General features: G+C 46.7%; 1 protein-coding gene and 1 long non-coding RNA gene across 5 annotated transcripts; one reads left to right on the top strand and one right to left on the bottom strand.

Annotated features, from left to right (window-relative positions):
- Nucleotides 1–1094: 1094 nt before the first annotated feature.
- On the bottom strand, nt 1095–23988 carry LOC102151052 (uncharacterized). Of its 3 annotated transcripts, XR_002811441.2 has the most exons (5): nt 23850–23988; nt 23119–23265; nt 17215–17484; nt 3910–4014; nt 1095–2258 (listed from the first exon to the last, which is right to left on the bottom strand). It is a non-coding gene; the product is annotated as an uncharacterized lncRNA (long non-coding RNA). The 3 variants fall into 3 exon arrangements; XR_011423220.1 differs by lacking the exon at nt 1095–2258 and having other exon boundaries at nt 2578–4014; XR_002811442.2 differs by lacking the exons at nt 1095–2258; nt 3910–4014 and adding an exon at nt 5782–7262.
- Nucleotides 23816–27386, top strand: EIF1 (eukaryotic translation initiation factor 1). 2 transcript variants are annotated; one of them, XM_070227290.1, is made up of 5 exons: nt 23816–24005; nt 24553–24928; nt 25640–25803; nt 25947–26048; nt 26509–27386. In XM_070227290.1, the coding sequence occupies exons 2-5, from the start codon at nt 24898–24900 to the stop codon at nt 26551–26553; spliced, it is 342 nt and encodes a 113-aa protein (XP_070083391.1). In that variant the 5' UTR covers nt 23816–24005; nt 24553–24897; the 3' UTR covers nt 26554–27386. The 2 variants fall into 2 exon arrangements, with proteins under 2 accessions (XP_070083391.1, XP_003362611.1); XM_003362563.5 differs by having other exon boundaries at nt 23816–24125.

Below are 27386 nucleotides of genomic sequence, written 5' to 3'. Positions count from 1 at the left end.
CTCAGAGTGGGCCTTGGTGAGGAGAGGGAAGGAGAGACACGCAGACACACTACAAGCCGCCAGCCCGCACCCCCACCCCAGACCTAACGCCCCCAGCCACAGAGAGAGGCCCCTCCTCCACACACCCGGAGGGGACCGGGTTACCTCTTAGGGCTGCGGCCTCTGGGAAGGCGGGAGGAACTAGAGGCCGCGTCTGTCCCGAAGCGCGGTCTGTGCTGCCATCTTGTGGCCACTGCAGGAAATGTGCCTATTCTGTGGCTCCGCGTTTGGCCTGAAATTCGAAGTAACACTTGGCTTGAAGGAAAGTGGGCGCTGTGCTGCGACTATCAGGGGATATAGAAAAGAACGCGGCACAGCTCAGCCCGTGTCCGGCAGGGTGGCCTCCAAACGACATGATCCAAAACTCAAGTCAGCACCAGACACCCACCAGAATAGAAGATCATGCACAAGGTTCCAGAAGACGGAGGGGGCGTGCCCGTAGAACATACTCAGGAAAGGCTTCGGCTGCGGGTGATGCTGACGCCGGGCCTGACTTGGGGCAAGCAAAGATGCAGGAGGGCCCTCCAGGTAGAGGGGTCAGCCTAAGCAACGGCATGGAGGCGCAAAAACATCGTTCTAAGGAATCCAGTTTGTCCCGAGCCTCCGTCACATGTAAAGCAGAGAAGGAAAGGTCATTCGGGAGCCTCGCGGGCAAGTCTGAGCCCAGTCCAGGGAGTTTGTACGTAAATCTTACGCAATGGGGAGCCGGCAAAGGTCTTTGAGAAAGGGCGCAGCTTGACCAGGCATCTCTTCAAGAAGCAGCACCATAGCTGGAGGGGAGTGGACAGGGCACATGGGAGACGTTTCGGGGAGAGGGAGAAGGTGCTGGGGAAAGAGAACAGAGGGAGGACAAGCAGTCTGATGGTGGCGCTACCCGCAGAGCTGGACAAGCCAGGGCCAAGCAGGAGACCCGGCCCTGGCTGGAGTCGCTATCAGGACATCCTGGGGAAGACGTCCTTCGGCCACTGGAAATAATAAGCTATTAAAGTGGAAGCAAGAGCAATTGCTCACGTGTGTACAGACTTTGTCGTAAATAAAGCACTTTAACCCACACACGCCTTTGACTTGTGTTTACTGAGCCCGGACTCTGTGCCGGGCCCTGTGCTGGCTGGTTTGGCATACAGCAGTACGTGGTGTTAGATGGCAGTGGGGGAGACAGACGTTACGTAACAGCCCTAATAAGTAAATGACATGGCATGCTAGAAGGTACTATGGGAAAAGGAGCGGTAACACAGGGAAAGGGGTGAGAGGCCTGGGCAGGGCCACCATTTAAAATCGGGTCAGGAAAGGCCTTGGGACAGAGGGGGCATTTAAGCAGAACCTCGAGATGGACCCGTAGCAGGACGTGCACCCCAAAATCCACTGCTTTCCTGTGGTGATTATTTTGAGCTGTAGGCACTTGAAAAACAGCAAATGCGGGGAGAGGCTTTCTCTAAATTCCTCTTTTCTGCCTAAAGACAGGTTCTCCAGGAGGAACTCAGCTGTCATAAACCCCCTCCCGGGAGGGGGCCTCATCACCCACGAAGACTGACTCATCACAGGAGAGGAGAGTGGAAGTGACACCACAGCCAAACTTTGTCTCAACCGTCACACCTCCCAGCTGTGCTTTCCTGAAAGTCATTTACTGTCCCCTAGGAGGCCTTTCTTTCCCGCTCCCTTTCCCTCTTATGGTGGATTTCAGCCTGAATTCTAAGCCGCCTCGAGGAGTCCCTCATTTGTCCTGAGTGTTCCCATGTTTCCATGAGGTATACATGTTAATAAACTTCTGTTTTTCTTTCTCTTGTCAATCTGTCTTTGATTGCAGCGGTCTCAGCTAAAAACTTAGAAGGGCAGAGGGAAAATTACGTTTTCCTTGCCTACAAAACTTTGGGAAAGAAAGCCATGCGAATATCTGGGGAGAAGCGTCCAGACCCCAAAGTGGGAGCATTGCTGGCATGTTCTAGGCCCAGCAAGAGAGCTGGTGTGGCTGGAGTAGAGGTGAAGGATAGAGGAACAGAGGTGAGCTCAGAGAGGTAACGGATTCATCACGGAGGCCTCACAGAACACAGTGGAGACCGGCTTTCACCTTTGAGCAGAGGAGTGCCATGATGTGACTTACATTCCAATGCACTCCCTCGGCTGCTGTGTACGGACCAGACGCCAGGGAGCTGGAGCCAAAGCCAGGAGACCCATCGTGGGCTATTGCAATAATCCAGGCCAGAGATGACGGTGGCTTGGACCTGGGTGGGAGCCAAGGAGGGGTGAGCCATGGTCAGACTCTGGCTATATCGTGTAGAGAGACCCCTGGGGTTTCTAACCAATTGGATGTGGGGTGGAAAAGAAGAGAAGCGTCAAATGTTCTGTCTCCAGGGGATGGATCTGCCATCAGCTGTGATGGGAAGGCTGAGGATGGGACAGTTTGGGCAGGGAGGGGACATTAGGTGCCCAGTCTAGGGCATGCTAAATTTGGGATGTTTCTTAAACACGTTGTTAACTTACACACTTGGTATCTGTGTGTGTTTTATGGTGGCAAAATACACATACATAAAATTCACCATGTTAACCATTTTTAAGTGTATAGTTCAAGTATATTCACATCGTTGTGCAACCATCATCACCACCCATGTCCCGAACTTTGCCCCAGAGATGTTTCTGGTTCCCTAGGCCACTGTGATTCTGACACACGCTCCAGAGACAGACCTGGAAATACAAACTCGTGAGAACTAAACTGAACCGAGGTGCAAATTTAGGAGCTATTTTCATAGACCTGGTGGGGAATGAATTTGCCACAGAAGAAAAGAATGAGAGACCCAAGAGAGCAGGAAGCAGAAGTTTGGGACCACGGAGGAGTTCAGAGAAAGAAGGGGAGCCAGCAGAGAAGGCAAAGGGAGAGGTGCCCATTGATACAGCCAGTAGTTCCCAGGCCAGGTCCTCCATCAGGCAGCTATGTGAGCCAGTCACATCTTACTAGAGCTCTGTGACCTTGGGCTGGTTACTTGCCCTTTCTGAGCCTCCATCTCTACTAGAAAATGATGATAATAAAAGTACCTGCCTCGTTGGGTTAATGTGACAATTAAATATGATGAATGAGGATTTGTGAGGCCGACAGACGATCACGGAAGCCCAGGGAGAAAAGAGTATGAGAAGTCACTGGGAGAGAGGAGTAAGGACCTCCCTTTCCCGGGCTGCTGGAGGGAATGTGAACCAATTTGTCTCTGCAGGGCAGTTTGGCAAACACCTTAGAGATACACTTACCTGTTGACTCAGAAAATCCACTTAGAGGAATTTATCCTAAGAAATACTGAGAGACGTGCAAAACTGGGGGCCAACCTGCTTTAACTATACTCAGTTAGTTGTCTGTTTGCACAAGTAGTTAACGCATTACCAAAACCCACTCCACAGATAACGTCTCTGACACTTGGGTCACCATGGTAATGAGTGACTAAGTTTTTCAGGAACTGAGAGTTGACTCCTTGTGCAGTGCAGGCTGGTTAAGACCACTGACTCATCCACTGGGCCTGCGTGGATGACTGACAGGTGACCCTTTGACGTCAAGGAGCCAAAAACTCCACCCTCAGATCATGGTAACACCGCCATTTTATGAACGGGTCCTATGAAGAGCTGTGAAGTCTGACTACGCTTGCACAGATCGTCAATTACCTCACTTCTCCTCATCTCCAATCATCTGTTCCCACACTTCAGACCACCCCACCCCTTTATCCCATAAATATCCCTTATCCCCATTTTTCAGGGAAGTGGGTTTGAGATTGGTTCTCCCATCTCCTCGCTTGGCTGCCTTGTGAATAAACCTCTCTCTGCTGCAAACTCCTCGTCTCAGTAACTGGCATGACTGTGCATCAGGCAAAACGATCCTGGTTCAGTATCACTTACGTGTTGAATTATCCACAAGGATATTCATTCAGTGCTGTTGACGAGAACAGAAGATTGGAGCTGATTTAGATGCCCAACAAAAGGAGACTGGTTACGTTGTTTATGCTACATCAAGACAAAGGACAATTAGGTAGCCATTAAAAATGCGGTTGTAGAATTCTGTTTATCAGCACAGTAAGAGGCTCAAGACATACGTTTGTCACTCTTTTATTATAGAAATTTTAAAGCATGCATCAAAGTAGAAAAAATGATATAATAGACCCCCAGGCACCCATCACCCCAAAGTCAACAATTATGAACTCATGGATAGTCTCAATCTATCACCCCACCCCCTCCTCCCTCCTCCTACATATTGTTTTCAAACAAAGGCCAAGCATCATAGCATTTTATCCATACATATTTCACTATGTGGCTAGCAGAGAAGAACTTTTCTTCTTTAGCATAACCACATCTAATTATCACAACTAAAATAATTAATAATAATTCCTTAATAAAAGAAAGTTGTTTCTCAACTCACAACCTTCTGACACCAAATGTGTGGGTTTTCCACACCAACCAGTTCTGACACGAACTACCCCAAAGTTAGCACAAACCCCACAGGTTAAGGGCTCAGTCCCACAAGACTAGCCCCCACTTCAGACATCAGTCACAAGTCGTGGGTCCCCAGGTTACCCACAGATCTGTCCAACTTGGCTGCAAATCAAGAGTTCCCACAACCCCTCCTCGGGCTTGGTCATTTGCTGTCATGGCTCAAAGAACTCAGAGAAGCACTTTACTTAGTATTACCAGTTAGTTCATTCTAAAGGATGTGATAAAGGATACAGGTGAGCAGTGAGATGAAGAGGTACACAGTACAAGTTCTGGAAGGGTCCTAAGCTCAGGAGCTTCTGTCCCCGTGGAGGTGAGATGCACCACTCTCCCAGCAGACAAATGTGTTCACCAACGAGCAGGCTCCCCTGAACCCCACTGTTTAAAGTTTTTATGAAGGTTCCATTATGTAGGTGTGGCTGATTAAATCACTGGCAGCTGGCGACTGACTCACTCTCCATCCTCTCTCCTCTCCCGGAGGAGGTCAGGGGGTGGGATGGCAAGTTCCAGCCCTCTAACACACGGTTTGTTTCCTTACCAACCAGCCCCCATCCTGAAGCTCCCGAGGGGCTCCCAGCCGCCAGCCATCTCATTAGCATACAGAAGACACCGTCACTCCAGAGATTCCAAGAGTCTTAGAAGCTCTTGTTTCAGGAACTAGGGTCTAAGACCAAACATTATATAATAAAAGATGCTCCTAGCACCTCTGTCACTCAGGAAATTACAAGGATTTTAGAGGCTCTGTGCCAGGAACTGGGGGCAGAGACCACATATATTTCTTATTATATCACAATATCACACTTAATATAATCAAATATCTGGGCAGTATTTAAATTTCAAAATCTTTTATAAATGACAATTGTTATTTTTTTTTAATTCAAGATTCACACAAAGTCCACACAAAGTAATTAGTTGTATGTATCTTAAGTCTTTCAAACTACAGGTACCGCTTCCCTCTGTTTTCTTTCCCCTTCCAATTTATTTGTTGTAGAAAAGATCATTGGTCTTGTAGAGGTTCCAGTCTGGACTTGGCTGACTGCATTCCCATGGTGTAATTTAACATGTTCCTCTGTCCTCTGTATTGTCTGAAACCTACTAGTGAGACCTAAAGTCTTGGCCAGATTCAGGGTTTCCTCCTCTTTCTCAGCAGGGGCAATTCGTGTGTGGTGCTGGAGAGATGTGTTGTTTGTCTTTTGGTGACTTCAGTAGCCATTGATGATCAATGCCCGGATCCATTCATTGATTAGGGGTTACAAAATGGTGATATTCTAAGTGTATCATTCCTTTTTTTTTTTTTAATTTTTTTGGTGAGGAAAATTGGCCCTGAGCTAACAGCTCTTGCCAATCTTGCTCTTTTTGCTTGAGAAAGATTGCCCCTGAGCTAACATCTGTGCCAGTCTTCCCCAGTTTGTACGTGGGATGGCACAGGATGGCTTGAGGAGCTGTGCGTAGGGGAACTAAACCTGCCAACTGTGGGAGGCTGAAGCAGAGCATGCAAGCTTAACCACTACACCACTGGGCAGGCCCCTGTATCATTCCTTCTTCATTCATTACCTGGAATATTTCTATAAAGAGAACCATGCCCCTCCCCAATACACACACACCTACAATTTGGTTCCACTGAGGCAAGTTCTTACAGGAAAGGTAAGGAAATAATTTCCTTTTATTTACCAGTTTTCAGTGTGAGGAGATAATTCTCTAGCATCCCAGAAAGACGACTAGTAAGGATTTTTTAAATTGTTATAAACTTGTGAATTCAAACGTATTTGATATAAGCATCTTTGATGTGTTTCAACCCATTGCAGTTATTACCCCTGTGATTATGTAAGATATTTACAGGAGTCCACTCTTATCTGCAGTTTCACTTTCCATGGTTTCAGTTATTCCTGGTCAACCACAGTCTAAAAATATTAAATAAAAGATTCCAGAAATAAACAACTCATAAGCTTTAAATTGTGCCGCATTCTGAGTAGCCTGGTTAAATCTCGCTCCTTCCTGTCTGGGATGTGAATCATCCCTCTGTCCAGTGTACCCGCACTGTAACTGCTGCCTGCCCACAGTTGTCAGATCAGCTGTTGGGGCACCGCAGCACTTGTGCTCAGGTGACCTTTGTTTTACTTAATGATGGCCCCAAAGTGCAACAGTAGTGATGCTGGCAATTCAGATGTGCCAAAGAGGAAGTGCTTCCTGTAAGTGAAAAGCTGAAAGCTCTTGTCTTAATAAGGAAAGGGAAAAAAATCTATGCTGGGGCCAGCCCCGTGGCCGAGTGGTTAAGTTCACGCGCTCTGCTTTGGAGGCCCAGGGTTTTGCTGGTTCGGATCCCAGGCGTAGACATGGCACCGCTCATCAGGCCATGCTGAGGCAGCGTCCCACATGCCACAACCAGAAGGACCCACAGCTAGAATATACGACTACCTACTGAGGGGCTTTGAGGAGAAGAAGAAGGAAAAAAAGAAGACTGGCAACAGATGTTACCTCAGGGACAATCTTTAAAAAGAAAATCTATGTTGAGATAGCTCAGATCTATGATAACTTTTATTACAGTATATTGTTATAATTGTTCTATTTTATTATTAGTTATTGTTGTTAATCTCTCACTGTGCCTAATTTATAAATCAAACTTTATAACAGATATATCTGTAAAGGAAAAAACAGAGTATGTATAGAATTCAATACTATCCACGGTTACAAGCATCCACTGGGGGTCTTGGAAGGTATCCCCCACAGATACAGGGGGACTACTGTGCATGGTTCCAAAACCAAATCTGCAAAACAAGCCAAAGTCAAGAAAATTCAGTTTTTATCCCTGTCCTCTCCACCCTGTCTCCTCCTTCTCCTTACAGGTACCTTGTTGTTTTAGACTAAACACACACACACACACACACACACACACACACACACACACACACACACACACATATATATATATATATCCCTTTTCTTATATAACAGGAGCATACTCCATTCTCTATCACATGACAAAAAGCACGTCATGCACCAGTTTGTAGCATTTGATCCCAAACAAAATACACTGTTTAAGTGTGCAGTAATAGTAAAAACATTTTGATGTCTCTAACCGCATCTCTGTATCTCTGCTCCAGGGGTCCTACAAGCTGGCAGATCCCTTGTTGGCCCAGTGGAGATGGATCTGAAACTGAGGGTGAAGGAGTTAAAATTTCCCTGGGTCAGGGTGAAACTGCCTTGTACCCACAAGGTTAACGTGGGAAACAAAATAACCAAAGTTTCTGAGCTTGCCTTGCAGAACAGCAGAGGACCAGTGATAATAGAGGAACTTCCAGACAGCTCCCCCGCCTGACTCAGCATCTTGCAGGCACACTGAGAAGCTAAAATGACTGCTTGTAGATGTTAGACATCACAGACTAAAACTCCACCCCACGCAACACAAAGAACAGACAGTCACGCCTGTGCAGAGGACTCTTAGAACTGAAGCCCCCAAGGCCACATGCTCCCCCTCCTCTACCTAAAACCCCCAAATAAAAACCCTTGCTTGTAGCTTTTCGGCGAGTTCCAGATTACAGCATTAGCTGCCCATTCTCCTTGCTCAGCACTTTGCAATAAAATTTCTACTTTCTCCCACTGCACCCAGTGTCATAGATTGGCTTGCTGCATGACAGGTGACCAAACCCGCTTCAGGTTGAACACCAAATTTGGCGACCACGAAGGGACACAGTCCCAAGTGGACGTCTCATGTGTGGCACACCGGCCTCTGGCAGAGAGGCCTCTCTTGGAGGCTGTCCTGCAGCCCCCTGAGCCCCTTGTCTCAGGGACAGCCCCAAGCAACTGGCTGCTCAGCATACACGATTGGCCCACAGCACTATTGCTTTTGGTGGTGGAAGAAACTAGGTTCGGGCTTTGGGGAGACTTGATAAGTAGTGGGCAGTTTTTTGCTTTTATCTTTGCACCGACCTTTTCCAACAGGAGGAAATAATGGGTCCTCAGAGTGCTATTACACCAGCCAGCCCTCTGGGCTCCATTTCTTTTAGTTTGCAATGGATGTCCTTTTGTTGAGTTTCCTTGTTAACTGACTGAAATCTTATTTTTCCTTTCGTTTGTTTGCCTCTGTTTCAAGGGCTTTATTCCAGGTACCTGGAGTTTGTTTGGGGGGGGGGGGAGGGCGCGGAGCTCGATTTGTTGAAAGGACTAGAAATTTTTCGCTCACAGAGGAACCCTTTGGCCCCATTTATTTTGATGTATGTGTCTGTGTGTGTGCGCACATGGGAGTGTGTATGTGTGGTGCCACAATGGGAAGCTCAGATTCAGTTCCCAGGGGCAGCCCTCTAGGTTGCATATTTGCAAAATCGGGATGTTTTCAGTTATAAACCTATGAAAAAGAAAAAGATGAAACTTAATCAAATTTGGGGTCTCAGCTTCCTCTCGTGATCTTAGAGATGCTAATGAAAACAAGTCAATAAAACAACAAGAAGAAGCTGAGAAAAAGAACAAAGGGATTCTTCTCAAAAAGTTGGAAATTTTTAAAGGTTTTTAAAAAAACTAAGGTAAATAAGACAAATATTAAAAGGGGGAAAAACAAAGAGGAATCAGAGAAGGGAAGAGTCACAGGGCTCATCTCAGCAGGATAGAAATCTTTAGCTCGTTATTAAAAAGAAAAAGTGGAATAAAGGTTAAAATGTTTGAGCTAATGTTATATGAAGAGGTCATGTAGACTTTGCCTGAGGGTCTTTTGGGAACGGAGGTTGTGTCTAGCTGGGAATGCTTCCCCTACTCAGTATTATAAGACCAAGGCTTGCTAATGGACTCTTAATGGAAACTATCATTAGAGGTATAGGAGTTGGTAAAATTAAAATAAAATTTTGTAAAAAAAAATTAGTATATTTAAATGGGCTTTATGGGAAATGATTTCATCTGTTTTGCCTGATGGTATTATAGACTATGTTGTGGGGATAAGCACTGTGTCTCACTGGGGACCGTTTCCCCTGCCTGATGTTGTAAGAGCATAGAAATCCACCCTGTGGGCAGTGTTAGTTAAACACGCTAAAGGGAAGCTAACTTTACAATGGCCATTCTGGGGAACGCTGTCTCGGATAAGTCCACTTTAAGGGTCACCCTTAAGAGAGCGAAATCAAAACCTCTCGCAGTAGAATGCTTTCTTTGACTAATACGCAGAAGCTTCTAAAAGACAAAATGACTCCAAAAACTGCTCTAAAAAGGATCCTTACACCAAAAAGAAAGGAATTGATACTAAAAATCTTTGGCCATCTGAACAGGTTCATCTGCGAGAGCAACAGTTGGGATCCAACTCTTCCAGTTTTGTACATGAGACATGGCTAAAACTTGGAAGATCTCTGTTTGTGTTTATCTGTATGTTTACGTGTGCAAGGCTCTCTATGTATTTGTCTGCCTCTGAATGATATAATTTCTAAAGAACTCTATTAATCTGCTTAAAGTGCTCATATAAATTGTTTCTAAATGTAATAAAAACTAGCCCTGATGTCTTTCAAGCTAACATGACATAAAATGAGCTTTGGTAAATAAGAGCTAGTTTAAATTTGTTGGTTTAACTGAAATAAACATGCTTTCACAATTATCAACATCGGATATGATACAAACATGTTATCTCTGTTACAAAATTTGTCAGCAAAAAATAGTAACTTAGAATAATAGCTGATTTGGTTTGATGTCTCATGAAGTTTCTGTAGGCCACCTAAACACAATTATTTAGAACAGGGAAACTAAATAGATGTAAAAAGGATGAAAGTTTTGGGGAGAACTTTTTAAGGTATAATGTGTTATGGTGTGTATATTTTAAACAACTTGTGATGGCTAACTGCTTTAATGTCACATGAAGTTTTTGTGAATAATCTAAACCTAATTTGGGGGAACAAATGATTTAGATAGACGAAAATCAGTAAAAGTTTTTGAGTGCAGAGGCCAGCCCTGTGGTCAAGTGGTTAGGTTCACACACTCCACTTCGGTGGCCCAGGGTTTCACCAGTTCAGAATCTGGGTACGGACATGGCACCATTCATCAAGCCTGCTGACATGGTGTCCCACAGGCCACAACTGGAAGGACCCACAACTAAAAATACACAACTATGTACTGGGGGGCTTTGGGAAGAAAAAGGAAAAATAAAGATCTTTAAAAAAAAAGTTTTTGAGTACAATAATTACGTTTTATTGTCTGTATACTTGAAAAACAACTTTCAAAATCTTTTTGGTAATTTGAAATTTTAGAATTTTGCCAAATTAAGTTAAATGATAGAAGTTTGAGTATCTGCATCATTTTCACATAAGATAAAATATTAGAAATTGATTACTAAGCATAGATTTGTCTGCCTTTGGTTTTTTTATCTGAGAAACTAAAAGATGCTGAGGTTTACTGATAAACATGTTTTGTGCATGCTGGGGAATTTTCTACAAGAAAGCACATGTTTCTGTATACAAGGAAAGTAAAACGTATGTTTTCAGTAAAGAAAGTATAAAGAATGGAGATAGTTTTGTTTGTTTTGTAAAGAAAGATAAATTTGTCCACAAGTACTAGGAAGAAAAAAAGAAAAAAAGCATGGGACAAATTCTGAGTGTAAAAAGTGAGTGACAGAAGGTTTGTGGAAGTAAAACCCTGAGGAGTTTTGTGCATGGTCAAGTTGCTGAGATTAAAATGAATCCAATTAAATTAATGAGTTTCAATATCAAAGGTAAGCTGGTGCAAAATTTGAATTTGTCTTTCTCTCTCTTGAAAGGGTGATCTTTTTGAACTTTTGGTCTGCTCGTGATAAAGAGATTACAGACAGTTTTTCTTTTTTCTTTTTTCTTTTCTTTTTTTGAATAAGTCTGCCTAGGGGACAGAAAGTCTATGCTTTGTTAAAATAATTTCCCATGTTTGAAAAGACTGAGGTCTCTCTATTGACGTTTCTTTTTACTGTTAAACTCTCTCTGTTTGCCTCTGACACCTTCTGTTGTCACCTTGATTGAATGGATAACTAAGCATTGTTTCCTGTTTTACTAAGTGTTTTAAACCCTTTTGATATTTTTGACAATCTTCCTCTAAGGTTTGAATCCTGGGTAAAGTCTTTCTTTTGACTTAAAAAGGAACTTTGAGAATTTCCAATGGGCCCTGGAACATCTCAAAGAATCTGTTCTCTTTTCATAGAGATATTAAACTAATTAGACTTATTTGGTATATTAAATTACATGGGAAGCATTGTCAAATAAATGATGATAAACCTTCCTAGGTTATATTGTGTGGGTAAACATTATTAATATGAGTGTTTTTAAAAAGTTATATAACATTCCTAAAATTCTTATCTGTCTTGGTTATCAATCATAATTCTGGTTATTATCTCAAAGTGTTGTACGTCACATAAATGGCCAAGTGTCTTTGTCAACTGCCATTTTTGAATGTTTTGTTATTTGCAGACAGTTGTTGTTTTACTCTGATGCTTTTGCAGATGTCTTTCATCTTTAGAGAGATTCATAGAAAGGACTGCATGTGCTCTAGAATGCAGGTTTCTGATGAACTTTCAGATTATAAAACTGAGCTGGATATGAAATTACAGAACTCTAATGGAGAAACTGATGGCCTCATAAAACCACTAATAGACGATCAAGATCAAGAATTAATTATATGAGACTGAATAAATTGATGAGGATGTTTATAATTTTTGTGATTTTTCATTTGAAATATTGCCGATTTTCTTAATGTTTTGTTTTTCCAGATTTAAGGGAAACATTTTCTCTTTTCTCTTAAGAAACTATGACATTGCAATTTGTAATCAGAATTGAAGCATTTATCTTTTTCTCCTTATCTTATCCCTCTAGAATTTGAAAACTCTTGATGAGTGAGTATTCTTATTTTCATGGCAATATAGTTATTTGCATAAGTTCAATAACAATCTGTTCTTTTTATAGCAGAACACAATTGGAAACACTGGTTATATCACCAGGCTTCGACTGGAATGTCATATTTGAGAGAAACATGCATAAATTCAGATATGACCAAACAGCTTTAAGGGACAAGGATTGACTGCATGGAACAAATAAAGCTACTTGGAAATATTGGCTTAGTACCTTGCTTACAGGATTCCCAGCAACCTCAGCAAGTGATTAACAAAGGTCACTTCCCTGGCAAGTGCAAGAACCCCAGGATATTTTGGCAACCTCAAGAGAAGAGAGGAATTCACCCAAATCTGTAGGTATTGGAGGCAGAGTCTAATGACAAGTCCTTGGCTTGGCCTGGCCTCCAGAGGCCTATAAATTTCAATCTTAGATTCCTTATAAAAAGTTCCAGCAAAGCATATTTAAAAGAGCCTCTGTGATCAATTGCTATTCTTGCTGTACTTATGTAAATAATTGGGCCAAGTTTATTGAAACTAGACTTATTTTGCAAATCAATGAGTCCTCATTTGGCTATCTTTGGTGAAAATGATGGTGATTTTATTTATTTATTTATTTATTTTTTTGTGAGGAAGATTGTCTCTGAGGTAACATCTGTGCTAATCTTCCTCTTTTTTGTATGCGGGATGCCACCACAGCATGGCTTGATGAGTTGTACATAGGTGGGTGCCTGGGATCTGAACCCATGAACCCCAGGCCACCAAAGTGGAGTGTGCAAACTTAACCACTACACCACCAGACCAGCCCCTGAGGGTGATTTTAGAGAAAAAAAATTATGCTTAAATAGAAACTATAATGCACATTTGTGGATATTGTATTCTGGTTCTTTTAATTGTCTTTGAGATTTTTGTTTTCTATCTGCAAACTGAAGCTGGACAACTTGATGTAAACTTAAGAGAGAACACCATGATAGCCCATGTTTAGACAATCTTTAAGCCTACTGCTGTATAAGCCACTCAAAAAGTTTACCTGAGCATCTGATGACATCAACAGAGACATTTCAAACTGCAAAAGATGCTTTGACCCTGACATTTAGAAATCTTCTTGAGGGGCCAGCCCCACGGCCAAGTGGTGAAGTTTGAATGTTCTGCTTTGTCGGCCCAGGGTTTCCCTGGTTTGGATCCTGGGTACAGACATGGCACCACTCATCAGGTCATGTTGAGGCAGCATCCCATATATCACAACCAGAGGCACTCAAAACTAGAATATACAACTAGGTACTGGGGAGTTTGGGGGAGAAGAAGAAAAAAACAAAGATTGGCAATGGATGTTAGTGCAGGTGCCAATCTTTAAAAAAAAAAGAAAGAAAGAAAGAAAAGAAATATTCTTGACTGGCTGTCCCCTAGGTTCAGGAATTGGTTTATAATTTGCTCCAACCATTAACTTTGTTTTCTTTTTGTTTCCCTAGAAATTCTTCTTATTAAATACCTGGTTACTTGCTTATACAATATAGGCCTAACTTTGGGGGACCTCCCTCTGTTCTAGAGATGATCCAAAAGATCCAGAGAGAACTCAAATTAGAGAACTAGACACTGTCAGATGTTCCTCTGCATCATCTTTGTTGTGGAGACTGGATCCTACTAAAATCCTGGAAACACAAGCACCCGGAAGATCAACTTCATCCCTGCTGGATGGGCCATACAAGAAGTGCCACAGGGAACAGGAAACATGCCACAGAAGTACATCACAACCAGGACCACCCAAACCATGGTTGGCTTCATACTCTAGACACAAACTTCTCCAAATGGACAAGTGAAACTGTGATAGACTTCAAGTTGCTGTATAGAAGACCATCTCCCTAAGATAATTAATGAATGACTCCCAGGTTCTTACCTTACTTGTTGGACTATCAGACAGCAGGCTAATTGGCTACATCAGATTTCACTTCAGATTCCAGGACCTAACCTTGATTGGTTTACAGGCCTCTTCTCCTGGATTCCCCAAGGATTAAGGTCCACTATAGAGGGGATACTAAAATTTGGGCTGTCTATTTTGCTAATATTTGTGGTGGGTCTGTGTAATTGTAAAACATAGACCTAAGTGTTGTTCCAAAGCCATTGATCAGGGTACTAAATATTAGTCATGCAGAATATACCTCACTCTCCCCCACCTGGCATTCAAGAATATTTTTAAATAAAGGTAGAACAATTTCATTCCTCTGACCTTGAACTTTGCCCTTTCACAGCAGGAAGCAACTAGAGCAGTCTTTGCCCCCATTCCTCAAGATTGGGCAATGATCAAAAGAGAGGAGGGATTGAAACTGAGGGTGAAGGAGTTAAAATTTCCCTGGGTCAGGGTGAAACTGCCTGGTACCCACAAGGTTAACGTGGGAAACAAAATAACCAAAGTTTCTGAGCTTGCCTTGCAGAACAGCAGGAGGACCAGTGATAATAGAGGAACTTCCAGACAGCACCCTCGCCTGACTCAGCATCTTGGAGGAGCATTGAGAAGCTAAAATGACTGCTTGTAGACGTTAGACATCACAGACTAAAACTCCACCCCATGCAACACATAGAACAGACATTCACGCCTGTGCAGAGGACTCTTAGAACTTTAGCCCCCAAGGCCACATGCTCCCCCTCCTCTGCCTAAAACCCCAAATAAAAACCCAGGGGCCAGCCCCGTGGCTGAGTGGTTAAGTTCACACGCTCTGCTTTCGCGCCCCAGGGTTTCACTGATTCGGATCCTGGGTGTGGACCTCACACTGCTGTCAGGCCATGCTGAGGTGGCATCCCACAGAGCACAATCAGAAGGACCTGAAACTAGAATATACAACTACATACTGAGGGGCCTTTGGGAGAAGAAGAAGAAAAGAGGGGAAAAAAAGAAGATTGGCAACAGATCTTAGCTCAGGAGGCAATCTTTAAAAAAAACCCATGCTTGCAGTTTTTCACGGAGTTCAGGCACCCATTCTCCCTGCTCAGCGTTTCACAATAAAGTTCCTACTTTCTTCCATTACACCCAGTGTCATAGATTGGCTGCACAACGGTGATCGTTCACTTCAGGTTTGATATTAGATCTTGGCTGTACACTTTTGGGGAGGCATGGGGCAGAGCTGAACTGCAAAACTGAGGGGAGAAGAGTTTAAGGTCTGAAACTAGGATAGGATCAAAAGAGGAGATGAAGGAGCCGGGAAACGCAGATCCCAGAGGAGAAAGAGATGCCATCTGAGAGGTCAGGAGGGGTCTGAGCCTGCTAAGACTTTTGAGCTGTGTTGGGGGAGAGAGTTGTAAATGCCCTCCCCCACCTCCTTCTGGGGTCACTGGGTAAAGCTTACATCACTCACGCGTATTTAGTAAGAACGGACTCTTTGGGGAGAACTCGAAGCAGTGCTGAAGGCTGCGTACAGGCTAACATGGCACAAAGCAGTCGACAGCTTCATAAATATCCACATAAACAGAGGGAAGCACGCCAAAACAGGTTTTGGTCATCCCTAGGTGGTAACTGATTTAACCAGTGATTTTTTTTGGTCATTTTCATACTTTTTAAATTTTTATGCAATAAGAAGATATTATTTTACAATGGAGAGAAATATCGTTATTTTAAAATAAAATAAAAATAAAATAATATAAAATAAATAAAACATAGAGATACCAAAAGATCTGAAGGAAGTGGGTTCACTCAAGGGCCACGCCAGGCCACCCTGCCCTGAGTGCCCCTACTAGCTGTGGGGAGAGAAGCCAGCAGTGACTCCGGGGTGCTGTGGGGCACACGGGCCAGGCACCGACAGCCCTCCAGGGCGGGTGCCTCTTCATGGTTACGAGCACAGGCTCTGGGCTTGAATCCAGCCCTGCAACTTACTAGCTATGATCTTGCAAAAATAATTCCACCACTCTAAGCTTCTGTATCCTTGTCTGTAAAAGAGAATAGCTATTCCCACTTGGTGGGGTATTGGGAGGATTCAAAGAGGCAAATGGAAATTGCTTAACGCCGAGCCCGGCACTTGGAAGCAGATAATAAATAAGAGGTCTGCGACCAGCCATGGACTCCCTATAAACTAGCCAAGGTGTCACAGGGCCCCCATGAGCAGCCCTGGCCAGTCTTGATACAGAACTCCAAACCTCACTGTGTCCTTGAAAGAAAACCCTCTCCCCAAAAGCACCAGTGAGCTATCAATAATTTACTAAAGATTCGCAGGAGCAGTGAGGACGGGCAGATAGAACACAGCGCACAAGGTTTCCCTCCCTAAGACCCCGGAGATGTGTCGTTCCTCCCAGCTCCTCTGGCTGCTTCTGTCCCCATCAACTGCGGTGAGTTTCATCGCCCCCAGCCTCACTGGCTGTGCCTCCTTCTCAGCTCAGGTCTCCCCCAGGGTCTCCAGCCTCCTCCAGCATCTTAGTTCTACCCAGGCTCTTCCCCAAGCCAGCTGAGGCCCCTAGGGGCACCTGAAGCAGCTCTCCTTAGAAGGGAGGCTGGGGGGTTATGGATAGTAAATCCAGTGGGTTTTCTCCTGATATATACAGGAAAGGAAACAGGCTCGGAGAGATTATCCAAGCTTCCTGAGGACACAGAGCAGACAACTAGCAGGAGAGCATCTCAAATGGTCCCTTGACTCAAAACCCCACTCACACCTGTAGGGCTCCCCTATAGGCTCCTGTAGGGACTGAGATGGTTCCCCTGGGCCTGGGCGGCTACGCAGGAAGTTCTCCGGGAGCATTTGGGAAGGAAGAAAGGAACACACACATGGTGCTGGCCCCATCAAGGAAATGGCTGACCCCTTACAAGGGCAGAATCACCCCAGAGGTGCCTCGGGGGAATCTGGTCGCTCCCGGGTGGCCATGCTGCCCGGCAGGAAGAGATCCACCGCCACCCCAGCCCAAGTCCTGGTCCAAGCCGGCCGCCTCACCTGCAGATGGGCTGAGGACCCTGCTTCGTCAGGATTCCGTGGGACCGGGGTGGGATATACCTCGCACAGGACCCAGCAAGCCATGGGTGCTCAACAAAATGAAAAAATCTTCCTGCCCCGAATTCCGCTCAAGAAGAGTCCCGGCTGCAGGTAAGAGGGGACGATCACTAAGCTGTTTGGGGCAAAGGATGAGGTCGGCGATATTCTTCAGTCCACAATCGTCTAGAGCAGCGCCATCCAGTAGAAATAGAGTGCATGCCACCTATGCAGCTTTACATTTCCCAGGAGCCACGTTTTTTTAAAAAGTAAAAAGAAACAGGTGAAATTAACTTTAATATTTTATTTAATCCAATATACCCAAAATATTATTTAGTAATTTCTAAGAAAATTACTGAGCTATTTTACACTCTTTTCCATGCTAAGTCTTCAAAGCTCTGTGTGTATTTTACGCTTCCAGCCCACGGGCATTCCGACTAGCCTGAATTCCAGGGCTCGTGCGCCACGTGCGGCCCGTGGCTGCCACAGCCCTTTGGGAGCTGGATTTAATTTGGTGAAGGTGGGTGGAGGCAGGGAGAACAAAGGCCGCCCAGGGAGGCCCGGGCACCTCCAGGTGACATGGGCCTGCGGCCAGAGCTGCACAGGGAGGAGAACTGAGTGCTGGGGGCGGGTGCAGAGGTGTGGCTGAAGGGGTCCCAGAAGTGAAGAGGGGAGGGCACCCCACTGCGCGCTGTGAAAGCTCTGTGTCTCCTCTCCGGATCTTCAGTGCAAACCACCCTGCTCTCTCAAAGTTGGCAGAGAGTTCTTCAGATCCACAGGAAGGACTTGAGCCTTGCTGCAGACTTGCTGCCGGGTGAACACAGAAGCCTTCCTGAAGATGGCCCTTAGGTGAGTTTACACTAGCTTTTAAAAAATAAAAATAAAATGAAAAGAGGTAGGGGCCGGCCCCATGGCGGAGTGTTTAAGTTCACACGCTCTGCTTCGGCAGCCCAGGGTTTCGCCGGTTCGGATCCTGGGCACAGACGTGGCACCACTCATCAAGCCATGCTGAGGAAGAGTCCCACATAACACAACCAGAAGGACCTACAACTAAAAAATACACAACTGGGGCTGGCCTGGTGGCACAGCAGTTAAGTGTGCCCATTCTGCTTCAGCGGCCCAGGGTTTGCTGGTTCGGATTCCGGGTGCAGACATGGCACCACTTGGTACGCCATGCTGTGGTAGGCGTCCCACGTATAAAGTGGAGGAAGATGGGTACGGATGTTAGCTCAGGGCCAGTCTGCCTCAGTAAAAAGAGGAGGACTGGCAGCAGATGTTAGCTCAGGGCTAATCTTCCTCAAAATACATAAATACACTATTTACCCGGGTGCCTCGGGAAAAAAGGAAAAAAATTAAATCTTTAAAAAAAATGAAAAGAGTTTGAAGGAACTATGGTCTCAGTCTAAGGCAGATTACCCTACCCAAACACACCTGTGAGCTTCTGCCAGGAGACGGCCGAGAACTGGGTCTGAACTGATTTCCACACAACACGTCCAGTGCTCTTCCCTCCGTCTGGAATGTCCACCCCTCCCCCGCCTAGGGAACTCCTACTCCAGTGCTGTCAGAATGCAGGGCCCTCTCTGCACCCGTGCCGGGCGCTTCCTCCACTCCTTCCGGGCTCCTGGTTCGTTGGGGCAGCGTCTCTGAGCTCCTCTGCTTCCTCCACGGGCCCAGGCTGCACTTTATCATCGCACCCTCAGCAGCTAAGTCAGCACTGTGACCACCCAGGTGGCCCTGCCCCGGCGAGGGGAGCCAGGGGCTCTGACTTTTATCCCCCTTCCTAAACAAGGCCTCCTCCCCCTCATCCCATCTCCAGGGGCTCCTACAGGACTTCTCGGAGGAGGAGGAGGAGGATGCAGAAGAAGGGAAGGAGCAGAAAGCAGGATGGAGAGGGCAGACTCTCCGCCAGCAAAGGGGCGAAGGGGAACCGAGCAGGAGTACTGCTTCAGGTGGGCAGCGGTGAGTCCGCGGTGAGGGGATGAAGCAAAAAGAAAGCCTGGCTGTGTTGGGGGTGGAGAGAGGGGGCTGCAGATAGGTTAAGTATAACTAACAGATATGCGTAAAGCACACTAGCCTTAAGGGTCCAGCTCGATCAACTTCTATCACCTGGATCAAAACTGAGATCATTTCCAGCACCCAGAAAGTCTCCCCTGCGGCCTTTCCCAGTACACACCTTGCAAGGGGAGAGTGAAAGGGTGAGGTGTTGCCAGTAGAACCCCGGCTGATGCCTGACACGCACATCTCACAATAACCCCACGCCATCGGGGTCAGAGCCCCAGCAAACCCAGGTCTGCCTCCGTTTCCACGGGGTAAGAATAGCAGCCTTCCACATGAAAAGATGTCCAACATCAGTAATTACTAGGGAAATGCAAATCAAAACTACACTGAGATATCACCTTACACCCATCACATAATTAACAAGATGAGAAATAACAAGTATTGGAGAGGATGTGGAGAAAAGGGAAGCCTCATACACTGCTGGTGGGAATGCAAACTGGTGCAGCCACTATGGAAAACAGTATGGAGATCTCTCAAAAAATTAAAAATGGAAATACCATACAACCCAGCTATCCCACTACTGGGTATTTATCCAAAGAACATGAAATCAATAATACAAAGAGATCTATGCACCCCTATGTTCATTGCAGGACTATTCACAACAGCCAAGACATGGAAGCAACCCAAGTGCCCATTAACTGATGACTGGACAAAGAAGATGTGTTATATACATACAACGGAATACTAATCAGGCATAAAAAAGACAAAATTGTCCCATTTGCAACAACATGGATGGACCTTGAGGGTATTATGTTAAGCGAAATAAGCCAGTGAAAGACAAACACCGTATGATTTCACTCACATGTGGAAGATAAACACACGGATAAAGAGAACAGGTTAGTGGTTCCCAGAGGGGAAGAAGGTTGAGGGGTGGGCAAAAGGGGTAAAGGGGCACATATATGGTGACAGATAAAAATTAGACTATTGGTGGTGAGCACGATGCAATCTATACAGAAACTGATAAATAATAATGTACACCTGAAATTACACAATGTTATAAACCATTATGACCTCAATAAAATAATTGAACAGAAAAAAAGAATAGCAGCCTTCAGTCGTGGGGGTGTGGCAGTGAGGGGGCTAGTATTCCAGTCATTTACATACCTGGGTGGTAGCTCCCAAATAAGGAATGCAAGAAATACCACATTTATTTGACTTTCTTTAAATCAGGTTAAATCCTGCGCCAGTTAACGTCTCACCTGGCTGCCCAGAAATCCGATCTTGGACGGGAAAGGGGCTCTAGCGCCCCCCAGGATCTCCTCTAGGTCACAGGGTTTTCTATAGCACCAGAGCTCCAGGGAGGCCCCTTGGACCAAATCATCCATCTGCCCTGGTTACCATGGAGATGCCTATTTCCCCAGAGGAATCTTCCTGGAGGGAGATTCTGCTGCTTCTGTGCCAAGTTTGGGGCCCTGGGGAATCTTACAGAGGCCGAAGGTCCCCAGGTGTCCCACACAGCCATGCCCTCGCCACATCCCAAGGAGATCACCATGGAGAGGCGCCCACCTCTGTCCCATCCACCTTCTGAGGAGCTCACTCCTGTCCCCGGCTGCTCTCAGAGATTCTGGGAAGCTGACATAATCTATGTAGTGATTTAATGACTTTAGATTTGTATGCTGTCACACATGTTCTCCTCTTTAAATCCCCTCAAAAGCCTAAGAAAATGATATTATTATCCCGGTTGTACAGATGAGAAAATGAAGGCTGGGAGAAGCTGAGTCTCCCAGGCAGGAAGAGGTGGAGCTGGCACTCAGGTTCAGGTACCAGACCTGTGCTCTGTACCCTGCCCCTGGCTACCGGGACCAGAACCTCAGAACCGGGAGTACAGTCATGAATAAGCCAGCATTTAACAGCAGGCACAGATGGCACTTTCAGACAAATTCGTCCTGGCTCCATTGTTCCTCCATAAGCTCCCAGGGCTGAGACAACCTCCCACACTGGACAGTGGAGCCCTGCAGACCCTCCTTGGAAATGCTCCTAACCTACGATACAGCTTCAGACTTTAGACCTGGCAAAGGCGTTAGAAATTACCCAGTCCTTCTTTTATGGGGGATAAAACAGAAGCCCTGAGAGGTGAACAGGGTGACCCAGGAAGCTGGTGGCAATCAAGAACCGGGTCCCCCATTTCCCTGGCCCCCCACCCCAAGCCTGCCCTCTCAGCTGCATCCCGCCCAGGGCAACGCCTGTGCGTGTTTGTGGCAATAACTGTTTATAGTGCACTCAGGTCAGGTCTGGCACCGGGCACCAGGTCCCTGCAAGAGAAGATGGGGAATGTGGCTTCTCTAGGGCCACCCTCTGGGCTCTGCGGCAGGAGGCCAGGTCCAGTAGTGACCTTTGGAGCCCAGAGTCAGACCTCTGAAAAGGATTTTTTCTCAATCCTCCACCCCAGGACTCTCTGAGAGGGTGGCAGAGGTTACAGCCTGGAGCCAGGGACCGGCCATTCCTAGGAACTGAGCACCTACAATGTACGTCCACATGTTCACCGGACAAGCACTGAGCTCCCGCGCTGGGCCAGGCCCCTACCGCACACACAGAGTAGAGGAGACAGGCCCGCACTCCGCTCTTTGAGCTCACAGCCTAGCAGGGAGACACACAGGGAAGGGCAGAGCCAGATTCTCAGACATGCAGCCGGTGTCAGTCACACAGCGCCCCGTGCTTAGAAGGGCCCTGTGCTTGGTTTAATGTGCTGCTGTGCTGTCTTGAAATTCTTAGCCATTTTGAACAAAAGGCCTCACGTTTTCATTTTGCACTAGGACCAGCAAATTATGTATGTCCAAAGAACAGGCAAGCAAAATGCAGTGTGCTACATGCCAAAATAGGGGAAGTGAGGGCACTGAGAAAGGCTCCAAACACAGGCTTCTCAGAAGGAGTCCTGAGGGTGCGTGGCAACACCAAGTGAAGAAGAGGTGGGAAGAATGTACCAAGCAGAGTGAGAGCACGCACGGACACCCTGGGAGGGCAAAGTTAAGGGGCTTCACAGAACCCCATGGTGTGCCAAGTGGGGAGTGCTGACTTGTCATGAGGCTGAAAGGGGAACTAGCACCTTGATGAGCCAAGGAAATTCTGAAGAACAAAATGGCTCCTTCTACCGGACCTCGAGACTTTTTGTAAAACTCATATAATTAAGAGAGTGTGGCTTAGGGATAAATAAACAGACCAGTGGAACAGAATAGACTCCAAAAACAAACCCACGCATAAATGGAAACACAATCATGATAGAGGAGGCACAAGCGTGTAAGGAGAAGATGTGTTACTCAATAAAGGGCGCTGGGAAGATTGGTTATCCACGGAGGAAAAAACAAATAGCCCCCGGTCTCACACCACACACAAAAGTAAAGTCCATGTAAAAAGCAAAGCTTTAAAGCTTTCAGAAGAAAATACAGAATATCTTGGAGCTGACTTAGTGGTGTAGCAGTTAAGTTCGCACGTTCCACTTCAGTGGCCCAGGGTTCGCCGATTTGAATCCAAGGCACAGACCTACCCACCACTTGGCAAGCCACGTGTGGCAGGTATCCCACGTATAAAGTAGAGGAGGATGGGCACGGATAGTAGCTCAGGGCCAGTCTTCCTCAGCAAAAAGAGGAGGATTTATGGCAGATGTTAGCTCAGGGTTAATCTTCCTCAAAAAAAAAAAAAGAAAAGAAAATACAGTATATCTTTATAAACTTCGGGCAGAGAAAGGGTTTCTTTAATACAACACGGAAAGGATCTTTTCCCAAAAAAGAAAGATCGATAAGCTGGTCCACATTGTTATTTTAAAACTCAGTATAACAAAATGTGTGCACACTGGGAAGGATAGCTCTGACTTACCCACTGTCGCCCCAAACCCCTTTCAGGCAGAGCCAGGTCTGTGAGTGCCGAGGCTCCCAGGTGGAGGGCAGGAGGGCACTCAGCTTCGCAGACTGGGGAGATGTGAGACTGGGACGCCCATGTCATCGACGCCCATGTCCCCGCTTCCTGGAATCAACGAAGCCAAATTATTCATCAGAAGATTACTTAGTAAACACAGAATCAAACCAAACTACTGAGTCCACCTAGCTTCTCCTCCCTCAGGGTTTTCCATCGGACAGCCTCTCACCTTGCCCCATAGCAGGTTCTTTCCTACCCTCTAAGTGACAGCTGGGATGTCAGCTCCTCAGAGGCCCTTCTGAGGCCCCTATCATTCTCTCCCATCACTCTGTTTCCTTCTTTCTTGGTACCTCCCACAATCTGTCATTTTATTTGTTTACTGTCTCTCTCTCCCACTAGACTCCACGAGGCCAGTGACCCTGACTGCTAAAGGTCATAAACCAGCAGTCCATGGGGCCACCACACACTTTTTTTGGTTTGGCTTGTGCAGTGTTTTTCCAAAAATTCAATTTATTGGGAATATTTAAAAATCAAGAGATTTTATATAAAAATCTGGATTTCCAGGTTCTCTTGAAAAAGATCTAGCACAAGGGGCTGGATGTGAGTAGCAGCTGCAGCCTCTAGCTCCAACCTAACGCCCACCACACCCCATGACATCACACTTGGCTACGGTCTGCACTCCTTTATCTTACCTGCCTGGCCCCTGGAGGCCTGTGGCGTCTAAAACCACTCTTTTCACCCCTGCAGCGGAGAGCGTTTCCATTAATAAATGCAAAGAACAAGAAGGGTTGACTGATTTGAAGGAAATATTCATCTACGCTCCGAGAAGGCTCCACCACACACGATTTGTAAGACACAAAGGACATCCTTCAGGCGCCTGAATTCTTCTCGGTCCCCCAGAACCAGCATTACTCTCTCTTGGCCTCGTGCTAATGAGCTAGGTGTCCTTTCCTTAGATTATCTAAATGGTAAATTTACAGACTAATCCATTTTTAGATTAGATTCATCTAAATGATAAATTAATCTAAATGCCAAAGTTAGGGTTTGGGTTATATTATTCTAGGTTGATTAAATAAAGGTGCCGCCGTAAATCTGCAAAGAAAGTGGGAGTAAGTGTGTGACCCGGTGGGTAGGTGGGTGGGTATGAGATAGGGGGCATCTGTCATGTGCGGGACGCTCGGCAGCTAAATCCCCTCTAAGGAGTGCCAATAACCCCCAGGAACAATCCTTCCTGGAGCAGGTAACGCCGCAACAGAGTCAAGAGGATGGAACGTGCCAGAGAACATAGTGCGCAGGCGCGCCCGAAACCTCCGCCAATTTTCTGCGCAGCCCAGACACCTTCCTTCCGCACTGCGCAGGCGCCTAGACTGACTAAGCTTTCCCTCCCCCTTCCAGCTCTCCGAGAGCCAGGAGGACGCCCTCCTGCAGCACTGAGCTCCTGCGCAAGCGCCGCGCCGCATCTCCGCCCCCGAACCAATTGGAAGAGGCGGCGCTTGGGCGCTCAGGGCACGACGCCGTGGGTGGGGCCGGGACGTGAGTGCAACGCGCTGGCGTCACAGGGGCGGCTATATAAGTGAATACAGGCGCCGCCCCTCCGCCCCAGTCACTGAGCCGCCGCCGAGGACTCAGCAGCCTCCCCCTCGAGCCCCCTCGCTTCCCGACGCTCCGTCCCCCCCGCCCGCCTTCTCCCGCCGCCGCCTTCCGCAGGCCGTTTCCACCGAGGAAAAGGAATCGTATCGTATGTCCGCTATCCAGAACCTCCACTCTTTCGGTAAGCCGCGGGACGGACGGTCCGTGGGGGGAAGGCCCGGTTGGGCGGCGGAGCACTCTCGGCCTGGAGACGGGGCCCGGAAAGCTGCCGAGCGGCCCGGCCCTTCATGAACTTGAGCAGAGAGAAGCTGTCCGGGTGCGCGGGCAGCGGGGCCGAGGCCTGGGCCCAGGAGTCGGCCCCAGAACGCGACCGGAAGGAGCGGGCGGGAGGTCAGCCTTTGGGCGGGCCCGGTGGCTCGGGTGGCGCATTTACTAATGGCTCCCGGGCCGCCTCGGGCCACACCTGCCCCTCCTGCCACCCTTGCGTCACGTCCGTTACGTCACCGCTGTTGTCACGGCGCCGGGAGAGAGAGGCGGCGCCAGCCCTAAGTGACAAACGCGCACGCCAATGGGGCGGGAAGCTCGGCCCCGCCTCGGGGCTCGGGTTCCGGCCGGTTGCATCAGCCGGGAGGGGCGCTGTCTGCCACCCCCGGCTTCCCTGACACGTGATCGGTGTCCGAGGGCGGGCCCGGGGCAGGAGGCCCAGGCCTTCTCCGGGGCTGGGGAAGCCGGCCGTCCCGGATTGACCTGTTCCGGGAGAGTCGAGAAAGGACATACCTGATCTAACTGGCGATTTCAGTATGAGTTTCTGCACCTGGAAAAGATCCAGTGGGAGGGTGGCAGTGGCAGCAGAGCTACGACAGCTCCAAACGAGCTTGAACTTTCTCCCCAGACCCCTTTGCTGATGCAAGTAAGGGTGATGATCTACTTCCTGCTGGCACTGAGGATTATATCCATATAAGAATTCAACAGAGAAACGGCAGGAAGACTCTTACTACCGTCCAAGGGATCGCTGATGATTACGATAAAAAGAAACTAGTGAAGGCGTTTAAGAAGGTAAGTCTTCGATGAGATCGTAGGGAACTCACATTTAACTTGCCCACGTGGCAGTGCTGTGTTGTGTTCTTTCCCAGAGAGGATCATTGGCGCCTTGGTGCTGTTGCTTGACCTAATTTGCTTTGATTCCCTTGTGCTTGCAGAAATTTGCCTGCAATGGTACTGTAATTGAGCATCCAGAATATGGAGAAGTAATTCAACTACAGGGTGACCAGCGCAAGAACATATGCCAGTTCCTGGTAGAGGTAAGTTCAGTCGCTTTTTGATAATCCGTTTGTGCTCTGCCCTGGCTAATCTCAGATCCTGTCTAGTCTATTTCTGCTGGGGACATAGAAGCTCCTTTTGTACGACTATGCAGAAGAGTTGTTTGGAGGTATATAGACAAAGGTATTTCCAAAAACAGAAGGTATTTGTTTGCCTTAAGTTTACTGTTTGCATGGATCTACTTTAAAGATGCAAATTTAAATTGCACACAAATACTGAAATAAGATATCTAGTTGGCTGTTCCTAAGTGCTACAATCTTGCTGCATTGGTTCTTAACTGCGTACCCTGAACTGAAAACCGTTGTGCTCGTGGTGGTGAGGTGTGCACTTGGCTCTTGGACTTGCCCGGTGTAGAAGCAGGAAGACAGAATTGTCAGCATCAGAAATACAGGCTTTAACTCTCTGTCCCCTCTTTAAAACTCTGCCCTTTTTTCTTTGCAGATTGGACTGGCTAAGGAGGACCAGCTGAAGGTTCATGGGTTTTAAGTGCTTTTGGCTCATTGAAGCTTAAGTGAGGATTTCCTTGCAATGAGTAGAATTTCCCTTCTGTCCCTTGTCACAAGTTTAAAAACCTCACAGCTTGTATAATGTAACCATTTGGGGTCTGCTTTTAACTTGGACTAGTGTAACTCCTTCATGCAATAAACTGAAAAGAGCCATGCTGTCTAGTCTTGAAGTCCCTCATTTAAACAGAGGTCAAGCAGTGGGCGCCTGGCAGTGTCCAGCCTGAAACAAAGCAATAATGTGATGTTTCGGCCAAGCCCAGAGCCCCGAGATCACAGATGGCTATGTCTGGCCAGAAGCTCCTCGGCTCTCCCTCTACAGAGTTCCCTGCCCTGAGAGAATGTCACCACCTGAGCAGCCCTTGGTGAAGCTGAGAGGAGAGGATGGGGTAAGGCAGCAACGGCAGCTGCACCACTAGGCGGGAGCCTTTGGTGGTCGAAGAGTGATGCCCTGGTGTCTCCAGCCTGCCCGGGTGCACAGAGCTTAGAGTGGCCCCCTTCCCTCTAATGAGGTGATAGGACATCTGGCTTGCCAGCGAGGTCTTTTTGACCAGACATATCCTAGCTAATTGATGTCCAAACACCAGAATGTGAGGCCACCCTTCTAGCAGAGTTAAACTTTTGACAAGGGAACAAATCTCAAACTGATATGTGTCAGTCACGTAGCCAGCTGTAGAACTTGCGGCTTGACTAGCAGCAGCTGCCCAATGCCATGTGAAGTAACAAACTGGTCTTTGGTTTTTTCCTTCCCTTCAGTTTTAATGTTATGTAATGTATTTAAACCCTTATTTAAATAAAACTTGGTTTTCAGAAACA

This window comes from Equus caballus, chromosome 11 (assembly GCF_041296265.1).
Source record: "Equus caballus isolate H_3958 breed thoroughbred chromosome 11, TB-T2T, whole genome shotgun sequence".
NCBI lineage: Eukaryota > Metazoa > Chordata > Mammalia > Perissodactyla > Equidae > Equus > Equus caballus.
The sequence above is the reverse complement of the archived record's forward strand: the minus strand, read 5'-3'. Positions and strand labels throughout refer to the sequence as shown.